Source organism: Aythya marila, assembly GCF_965140915.1.
Source record: "Aythya marila genome assembly, chromosome: Z".
NCBI classification, from domain to species: Eukaryota; Metazoa; Chordata; class Aves; order Anseriformes; family Anatidae; genus Aythya; species Aythya marila.
In genome coordinates this window covers 40,072,672-40,083,193 of record NC_139080.1, presented here as the reverse complement: position 1 = coordinate 40,083,193, position 10,522 = coordinate 40,072,672, and the positions used below count along the sequence as shown (strand labels likewise).

The 10,522-nt window shown below is 42.4% G+C and overlaps 1 protein-coding gene across 1 annotated transcript in view; it reads right to left on the bottom strand.

Moving 5' to 3' along the window:
- Positions 1–363: 363 nt before the first annotated feature.
- TRPM3 (transient receptor potential cation channel subfamily M member 3) overlaps positions 364–10,522 on the bottom strand; it is a gene marked incomplete at both ends in the record, with an annotated part of 432,651 nt that continues 422,492 nt past the window's right edge. The window contains 1 exon segment of the mRNA XM_082784267.1: positions 364–1,813. Coding sequence (XP_082640393.1) covers positions 364–1,813 — 1,450 coding nt within the window.

Here is a 10,522-nt window from a genome sequence, read left to right as displayed (position 1 = left end):
TCTCTTTTTGCCAGTTAATTCCTGTGTCCTAAAAACTTGTGAATAATAGATCTTAGGATGCCTTCTAGTAAAAGGCAGATTTCTGAACTCAGTTATTACTTGTGACTTCATAAAGGGGGATTTTTTTCTTGTTGTTTATTGAGGTGATCATAATTATTTCATCCCTCCCTTTTTCCTTAAGTGCAAATGTCAACTGGGTCAAGATGCAGTAGCTCAGCAGGAGCTGCTGAGACTGACAATGTGTTCCCTTGACTGGTGGCTAACACCAACTAGAGTTGACATGGAATTATATGAGATGTGTTAATTCTTCTAAGGAAAATGGACTGGAGAGCAGATGATCCTGCGGGCAAGCTTTGTCTAGGCCTAGCTGTGCTTGCTTTCGAAGCTACGGAAGGCTCCTGTTCTTGATAATCTCCTCAAGGACAGGTTGTCTCCTTTGCTCTCTGGCCTCGAGGACTTGCTCCTCTGGAAGGGGTTTCGCAGACTCGTTGCATTTCGCTGTCTGTCAAGTTTATCGCTGATTGAGTAGCTCTTACGTGTGTGCTGTGCATACAGCATGTTGGACTCCTCTGCAGAGTAGCTGTTGGCTCGCTCTATTTTTGGAAGTGGGATGCTGTTGTTCAGAGTTCTTGTTGCATTGCCATCTTGAGGAGATAAGGGGATTCCCTTCTTGTCTTTGGACTCAATATCTTCATGATCAGAACTTGGGTGGCTTAGTTCTGCTTCTCTCTCTGGGTGGCAGCATCCCAAGTCTTCCACCTTGCCCCCAAGGCTTCCAGGAAAACTGGCCCTCTCTGCAATGGTCTGGGGAGCACTCACACACCTTGTGTCTATGCAGTCTGTAATACTTGTGTACTCTGCTGTTTTGACTGGGACGCCAAGGCTGCTGAAGTAACTTCGAGATGGTGAGAACATAAAACTGTGAGATTTCACAATTGGTGTTTCCTCCAGAATGAATGGAGTTGTAGCCAGATAACGACTGCTTTTGGATCTCTCTAAAGTGTGGTACAAGGGAGGGTCTGAATCCCAGGGTATTTGGCAATCTGTGATTTGTGAATAGTCTGAAGAAAATGCTCTTGTTTCTATTCCAGATGTTTCCTCATAATCAAGACTCCTGCCAGAAATCTTTTCACTAGGTGTACTGCTAATATACGTGCTGTTAGCTAAAATGGAAGAGGCTATGTGAGCCTGTAGGGCTGTATCTACAGTACCGAGAATATTTATGGAGCTGTCAAGAGGCTCTGTGTCAGAATGCATCTCATCCATTGCAGAAACATAGATGTCGATACAAGACGAAGGCCTTCTGGAGTCTGGGGCAATTGACAAAGTGCTGGTAGGGGCTAAGGGAGTCTTTCCTTCTTTTGCTATCGAGTGGGAACTGCTAGCCCTGTGCAGGCTTGGAGACCTTTCCTTAAAAATGCTTTCAAACTTTTCCAACCCACACTTGTCCTTCATATTTGTTGCATAGAAAGAGTGGCTTCGCATGCGGGGTGTGATTGTAGGAGATGTTGGGGACATGGACTCCTCTCCTGTAGGATCTATGCTCTCTTGAAGCTTGTAAGTATTTCCTTCCTGACTATTGAAGCTACTCTGCCTCACAATGTAGGCTGCATCTGTACAGTCAGATGAGGTCCTGGATCGTATCTTGGTTGTCTCACCTCTCTCTATGCCGGTCAGTTTTTCTAAGGCTGTCACCATTCGTCCTATCATATCTTCCAGCTGAGCAAGCCTGATGTCGACAGTCTGCAGAGAAGCCTTCATGCAGTGCTCTCGCTCATTTACTTCTTCCAGTCGCATGGCCATGTTCTCTACCCTTAAGGAGGGGAAGATAAAATGGGTTAATTTTTACAAAGCAGTGATGTTCAACCAATAGGTCATTGAAACAAATTGAAATAAATAGGCCTCAACATTCAGAATCAGTGTGCACCTCATATACATCAAACATTGCTAAAAGAGTTTCAGCAACCAAAGGATACTGCTTGCTCAGGAAATTGTTCCAGTAAGTTAACCAGTCAGTGTCTGCTCCTTATTGATTATAACATAGAAGGGATTTTAGGTATGCACTATCCCAGGGACAGGGGCTATTACAGAAATGTTATTGTGATTTGTTACCTCTCTGCTGCCAAAACTTCTAATTAGGTGGTTACAAATGAATAAAACTTTCAGCACATGCACATGATATTGCTCTCAGTTGTGCTACAGGCAGAACTATTGTGGTTAACTCCTGAATTAAAAAAAGTCATGGAAGTGTGTAATGTGCCACAGAACGTGGGAAATACCTCACATTTTTCTTCTGATGTTCCCCCCATATTTGTACCAGCTACCCTTGCATGGGCCTAAGGAAGTATTTTCCTTGTTCTCTGATTCATACTTACAGAATCACAGAATCACAGAATTTCTAGGTTGGAAGAGACCTTCAAGATCACCGAGTCCAACCTATGACATTAACCAGTCCTCTACTAAACCATATCACTAAGCTCTACATCTAAACGTCTTTTAAAGACCTCCAGGGATGGTGACTCAACCACTACCCTGGGCAGCCCATTCCAATGCCTCACAACCCTCTCAGTAAAGAATTTCTTCCTAATAATATCCAATCTAAACCTCCCCTGGTGCAACTTTAGCCTGTTCCCCCTTGTCCTGTCACCAGGCACGTGAGAGAATAGGCCAACCTCACCTTGCTACAGCCTCCTTTAATGTAACTGCAGAGTGCGATAAGGTTGCCCCTAAGCTTCCTCTTCTCCTGGCTGAACAATCCCAGCTCCCTCAGCTGCTCCTCGTAGGACTTGTTCTCCAAACCCCTCACCAGCTTCGTTGCGCTTCTCTGGACTCTCTCGAGCACCTTCATGTTCTTCTTGTAGTGAGAGGCCCAAAACTGAACACAGTACTCGAGGTGCAGCCTCACCAGAGCCGAGTACAGGGGGACAATCACTTCCCTAGCCCTGCTGGCCACACTGCTTCTTATACAAGCCAGGATGCTGTTGGCCTTCTTGGCCACCTGAGCACACTGCTGACTCATATTCAGCTGACTATCAACCATCACTCCCAGGTCCTTCTCCACCTGGCAGCTCTCCAACCACTCATCTCCCAGCCTGTAATGCTGCTTGGGGTTATTGCGCCCCAGGTGCAGGACCCGGCACTTGGCCTTGTTAAACTTCATACAGTTGGCCTCAGCCCATCGGTCCAGCCTTTCCAGATCCTCCTGCAGAGCCTTCCTATCCTCGAGCAGATCGACACACGCGCATAGCTTGGTGTCATCTGCAAGCTTACTGAGGGTGCACTCGATCCCCTCATCCAGATCATCGATAAAGATATTAAAGAGGACCAGCCCCAGTACTGAGCCCTGGGGAACGCCACTAGTGACCGGCCTCCAACTGGATTTGACTCCATTCACCACAACCCTTTGGGCCCAGCTACCCAGCCAATTTTTAAGCCAGCGAAGCGTATGCTAGTCCAAGCAATGAGCATCCAGTTTCTTGAGGAGAATGCTGTGGGAGACGGTGTCAAAAGCCTTGCTGGAGTCAAGGTAGACCACATCCACAGCCTTTCCCTCATCCACCCAGCGCGTCACTCTGTCATAGAAGGAGATCAGGTTCGTCAGGCATGACCTGCCTTTCATAAAGCCATGCTGACTGGGCCTGATCGCCTGCTTCCCCTGCAAGTGTTGCGTGATGACTCTCAGGAGGATCTGCTCCATGAGCTTCCCTGGCACTGAGGTCAAACTGACAGGCCTGTAGTTTCCCGGGTCTGCCCTCTGGCCCTTCTTGTAGATGGGCGTCACATTTGCTAGCCGCCAGTCGACTGGGACTTCCCCTGATAGCCAGGACTGCTGATAAATGATGGAAAGTGTCTTGGCCAGCTCCTCTGCCAGTTCTCTCAGTACCTTCGGGTGGATCCCATCCGGCCCCATTGACTTGTGTATTTAGCTCAGATACATAGAAGAAGATTATCAACATTGTACAAAAATGTAGGTAATATGTATATAAAAAAACTGCAAGGAGTGAGCACTGATGGAATAAAATGTAGTGTACAACAGGGTACACATATCAAGACTGTTCTGTTCCTGTGTTTGTACCTTTTGTAGTCTGTGTTAGTAGTTTAGGGATTGAAATGGTGAGCTTATTAGCTCCCTATCATAATATATAATAAAGTACTAATAGCTAATAATTGAATGTGTGAGTTTAATTTAAATTTCAGTATAACTGTTTTATATACAGTATATACAGTATCAAATTTAGCTCACTTTTTAAAAGTTTTCATCTGTAAAGTGAACTGTGAATTTAAAGTGAATTTATGCCGGTGGCTTATAATCATTTCTGTTTGCTGGCCTAAAAACTTCTAAAACTTCTCTAAAAACTTCTAAAAACTTCTCTACTGCTTTTGTATGGAGTCTTCCAATTTCATGCAATAAGATTGCCTTTAGCACATATGAAATTCCTTATAATTATATTTCTCTGGTAGTAGTGCATGGAGTAGACCAGGGAATTTCATTATCTGCCAAAGAAATATTAAAAGCTGCATACTTATGTAGTTTGTTTACTTACATATGGCTTATTTTAGGGTTGCACTTCTGGGTTTCCCTGTCCCTATTGACACTGAAAAATGAACAGTGAAGTGACAAATACCAAATGACGGGTTTTCCACACTTTTCTCAAGTCTCTCATTCTCTGTCTATTACTGCAAATCATACTCCAAAGTTAATATGCACTCTGTCAACTGTAGCTGGGATTTCTGATGGGATAAATATCATACCCTACTATTTGTAGATAAATTTCCAACAGGACAAGTGATCTGAAACTGGAAACACCACAAACACTCCTGCTTGTCCAAAAGGAAATCAGATTTTAGGCAATAAATGAATATTGGGCAGCATTAATATCTGGTATGTCACAGAAGCTTAGGAAGTGAAACGCTGAAGTCTGACTACAATGTCATATTGAGCAGCAACCATCCATCCGCACAAGAGAGGAGAAGGAAGAGAGTGGCACCACACTCTGCAGCAAGGCTTGTATGCACAAGAAATATGGGCTTATTGTGTTGAAGACCATGAATTTTGAAAGTACAAGTAAAAAAACAAAAAACAAATCTATAGATTTGAAGTGTTCCATGAATCAGCAACTGTATTACTGTCATCAGACTTCAGTGGATGAAAGATTAAATAAGCTAAGACCCCTACAAAGAAATAAGCCTGTAGTTTCAAGCAATCTCCTTCTACTCAGCTTATTATTATTAACCAGTAGTCTACTTCTTCTGTCAACCTCCTCTAACAAAACAGACTAATGTTATTACAAGCACAGGATATAATTTCATAGTAAGAGAGCAGTTGGTGTAAGAAGCAGTTGAATTTTCCCTCATGTTATTAGTTATTTAAACTGCTATTTTATCAAAGAAATTATACTTTTGAAAAAATTATCAGCTAGTAACTGAGTACCTGGTCACTCACTCAGATTCCATAATAACTTCTTGATGATGATGACAGATATAGGTTGACAGTTCCGGTACAGTTAGACATGCTGAAAATCCTGAGTAAACTCGTGGTCTATTTGAGCTAAAGGAAAACATTTTGCCTGGATATTAACAGAGCCTGACATAAGATGTAAGACCAGTGGTTTTGCTGGCCGAGACAAAGAGAGGCTTCTGGGTTACTTGGACTGGTGGTTGCCATGGAAGGAGCCCCAAATTTGATCACATTGATAGTGGTGGGAAATTTCTTTAGAAACATAACAAGCTAAGGAATTTGCAGCCTGGGTTCAGAAATAAAAGGTAACCATAGATGTACTGTGAGGTACATAACTGAGAGGTACATACATGTGTTTACACTGTATGAATCCCAGAAAGGAAAGAAGGAAGAAAGGAAGGAAGGAAGGAAGGAAGGAAGGAAGGAAGGAAGGAAGGAAGGAAGGAAGGAAGGAAGGAAGGAAGGAAGGAAGTAATCTTGAGTGTTAGTAGTCTCCTCCAATTTCAAAGCTATTAGCTGACTTTAGTCATCTTTTGTTTTATATATGACACTGCTGGACCTTTCCAAAAAATATTTATACTTTTAATTAGGGATATTCTCAATATTTTATGCTCAATTCTGTAATCATTCAGCACACACAATAGCACTCTGTGAGTATTCCCACTAGAAATGTGATAAAATCCCATCAACTAAACACTGAGGACATAGGGAGATATGCTCTGGAGAAATACAATCATAATCTGGTCCTTAAAATATTTTAATAAATGAAAATTTATATTGTCCTATGTTAGATGATATTGCACTCAGTGAACACAGACAGAGCTGTATTTTCTTCAGGAATAGTTTCAAATTAAAAGACTATTTCAAAGCAAGAAATAAAAATAAGTTTTTCATAGAATCATATCATAAAACAGCCTGGGTTGGAAGGGACTTTAAAGATCACCTAGTTCCAACTGCCTTGACAACACTTCCCACTAGATCAGGTTGCTCAAAGCTCCGTACAACCTGGTCTTGAACTCCTCTAGGGAGGGGTACCCACTTCTCTGGACAACACATTCTAGTGCCTCATCGCCTTCTGAGAGACGAATTTCCTCCTAATATCCAATCTAAATTTCCCCTCTTAGTTTAAAATGACTCCCCCTTGTTTTGTCATTTTCTGCCTGAGCAAAAAGTTGCTCTCCATCTTTTCTTATAAGCTCCTTCTAAGTACTGGGAAGCTGCAGAGCTTCTCAGAGCCTTCTCTTCACCAGGCTGAACAGCCCCAGCTCTCTCAGCCTTCACAGAAAGGATGCTCCAGCCCTCTGATCAACTTCATGGCCCTCTTCTGGACCTGCTCTAACAGTCCCATATCCTTCTTTTGCTGGGGGCCCCAGACCTGGAAGCAGCACTCCAGGTGGGGCCTCACAAGGGCAGAGCAGAGGGGAACAATCACCTCCCTCTTCCTGCTGGCCACCCCTCTGTTGATGCAGCCAAGGATGCAGTTGGCCTTCTGGGCTGCAGGCACACACTGCTGGCTTGTGTCGAGCTTTTCCACCAGAACCCCCAAATCCTTCCCTGCCGGGCTGCTCTCAATGAGTTTTTCTCCCAGTCAATGCTCATGTCTGGGATTGCCTTGACCCAGGTGCAGCACCTTGCACTTGGCCTTGTTGAGCTTCATTAGGTTCACATGGGCCCACTTTCCAGCCTGCAGGTCCCTTTGGATGGCTTCCCTTCCTCCTCTTGTATTGACTGCGCCACTCAGCTTGGTGTCATCTGCAAACTTGCTGAGTGTGGGCTCAATACCACTGTCTATGTTGTTGATAAATATATTAAAAAGCACCAGTCCCAAGACAGACCCCTGAGGGACACCACTCATCACTGGCCCACCTGAACCTAGAACCATTGGCCACTATTCTCTGGGGGTGATCTTCAAGCCCACTCCTTATCCACTGCATGGTCCACCCATCCAGTCCATATCTCTCCAATTTAGTGATTAGGATGTCACGTGGGACCGTGTCAAAGGCCTTGCAGAAGTCCAAGTAGATGACATCGTTTGGTCTTCCCTTGTGAAGTGATGCAGTCACTCCATCATTCTATGCCACCGGATTGGTCAGGCAAAATTTGCCCTTGGTGAAGCCACGCTGTCTGTTTCATATCACCTCCTTGTCTCACATATGCCTTGCCTTGTATATGTTCTATTATTATTATTATTATTATTATTATTATTATTATTATTATTATTATTATTATTATTATTATTATTATTATTATTATTTTGTGATGTGTACTGGAGATAGTATAAACCTTTTGGCAAATCTGACAATATTCATGTATGATGCCTCTATTGCACCTGTGTTTTTCCTTACAGCAAGATTTATCTCATGTATGAGAGGGTGCCAAGCCATCTTAGCAGATGGGCATGAGAACAGAAAAAGAGATGGCTAAATCTAAAATGTGCATTGAGTGTATTTTGCTGAAGCTTAAAAAATTCTAATAGAAAAACATATATATACCAGCTGAAGAGAATATTCAGTAACTGGGGAAAAATACAAACTCAGAGCTGGGAATCTGACAAAGGTACTACATTGTCAGTGACCAACTTTAAATTATGGTTTGGAAGATGAAGGATTTTGCTGGCATTCACTTTGGTTATAGTCATTTTTAACCTCTACACAGCTGTTCATCTATAATTTAATTGAAGCAATGATTTAATGGGAGTAAGGTACTCTTTTCAGAAGTAGACCTCTTAACTGAATTAAACCATTAAATGAATTTGAGAATTAGGTTCACAAGTCCCTTTGTAGAGCAGTGTCCATTTTTTAGGCATCCTTTGTGTCTGCAAAATCGTTTTCATCCATGCAAAGATTGTAGACGCTGAAAGTCTTTTAAAGAGGGGATCCACATTGCTTGTTATAGGTGACCGTTGAATGCTTTTACTTTTCTGGAAGCAGTTCCCAAGCTTGTAACAGGCTATTGGTACTGTGCCTGATATTTTTTGGTAAGGTATCTCTGGTGTAAGTAGACAGCCAATTTTTCCAAGTATTGTGTTTTTTGCAGGTTAAGGATATTGTGTTGTCCTGGCTGCATTCCTGTCTGGATCCTAAAACCACCAAACTCTTTCTGATTAAAGACAGATGCAGTGAGATTAACAGACCTTTCCTAGCCCCACTTTGCACATATGGCCTGATCGGGTAAGGTCACTATTGACCCTTTTCTGTGCACTTCATTTTGCTCTCTCTGGAACCAGGATAACAGCTATGTCTTCATTCTCAGACACTGTTAATGCAATTGCACTGAAGACTGTGTAAAGTGTTACGGTACTATAGCTATGAACTCCAGAGATGACATAATAATGTCTACTCCAACCAGTTTATCTGATTTTTAAATACTATTAGGATGTGACCCTTCTCCCTTTGGAATCAACAAGAGGTTTTTGTTGGGTCAAGACTTGGCCATATGGCCAAGAGTTTTGAAAGTAGAGTCCAACTCTACTTTCTTCCCTGGTCTCCAGAAGATTCACTAAGATTTGCCTTTGTGATAAATGCACTTAAAAAACCACCTTACAGTTTTGTACTGCTTTGTATTTCTCACCATAATCACTTCCTCTGATATGTATCATTAACTCAGACCTACTTCCATGTACCTGTGCTAGACCCTAGCAAACAGAATAGGACAAACATCAAGAGTTGTTTCATGTTTTTGATTTCTGAATGTAAAAACAAGCAGTCAAAGGAGGCATTCTGTGTGGTGACACCAACTGTGGATACCTCTGGGATATTTTTTGCAGTGAGAATGGTAAGACTGAACCCACTGAAGCCACACAAGATGTCAGGGTGAACTATTCCAATGTGAGAGTATATAAACTGCTTCTTGTTTTAGGGGAGTCAGGCAAGGCATTGTGATCCTGACCCAGCACGGCCACTGAGACCATGGCTGAAATTGCTGGTTCACATGCAGTTCAACACATCAAGAAACAGCATCTCTTGTTCTTTTGCTTTCCTGAACTCCCTCATGCCTCTGGGACCAATCTAGGCTGAACTTCAAGGCAAGACTTTGTTCCCATCTTCTATTGCCTTTCTAGTGCTAGATTTCTATTCTTTCATCCAGGCTTACTGGGCTTTGCACCCTGATTTTGCAGCTGCTTTTCCTTCAAGTAGTCCTTGGGGCATTTTGGTAGATCCAGCTGCAAGCAGAAGATACTCAATGGGATGTTTAAGAGGTGAAAACATTCTTGTGAGCTAAGCGCATCACAGATGCCTGGAGGAGAGGAAAGGCTCTGAGAAGTCTAGGTGGATATACATCACACCAGGCCTTGTCCCAGTTCTTTTCTCCTCCACCTAAACAGCATCCTCAGCTTCCTGCAAAAAGGTCTTCAGTGCAAAGGGAAACTCCACACACATTATCAGGATATTCTGGGTTGATTTTACACCATGTAAAGTTGAGTTAATTGGCCAGATGGCTAGGGTGATGATATCATGGCTATAATGTAGATACTGTGCTTGATCTAATACTACAGGTTAATGACTGGGCATTGGAAGAGAAACTGTGTTAGTGCATCTTCTCTGTTTTCTTTGCTTTACATCTTGCTAATTGTACAAAGACTATTATATAGAGAGCCTATGAAGTACAAAGCTGGGTTTTAAATATTTAAATATTCTACAAGTTGGGAAAAAGAAGTTTGGTGTTTTAGATCCAGAGCACTTCAAGGGATACATATCTGACCATAATTGCAGACAAAATGACAGACCTGGGAATGTAGTTCTTAAACTGAGCATGATTAGATACTTATACTGGATATTTATACAGCCTGGATATGAGCATATTTAATCTAATGCTTTCAAACTTGTCTTGTCTGGGTGGAGTATTGTAGTGGGTTTAGTGGAGAGCTGTTATGAGATGGGACTTCACTGCTGGAAGTCATACTAGTGGAATGTCCAACTTTCCTGTGTTTAGGTTTGGAAGTAGACTCTGTACCCTGTCCTCACAAAGCCTATCCTATCCTCACAAACGGCCTTCCAAACAGAGCTGGGACTTGCTGGTTTAACATTATTGACTAAGGAAAATGAATTTTTAAATAATTATTTC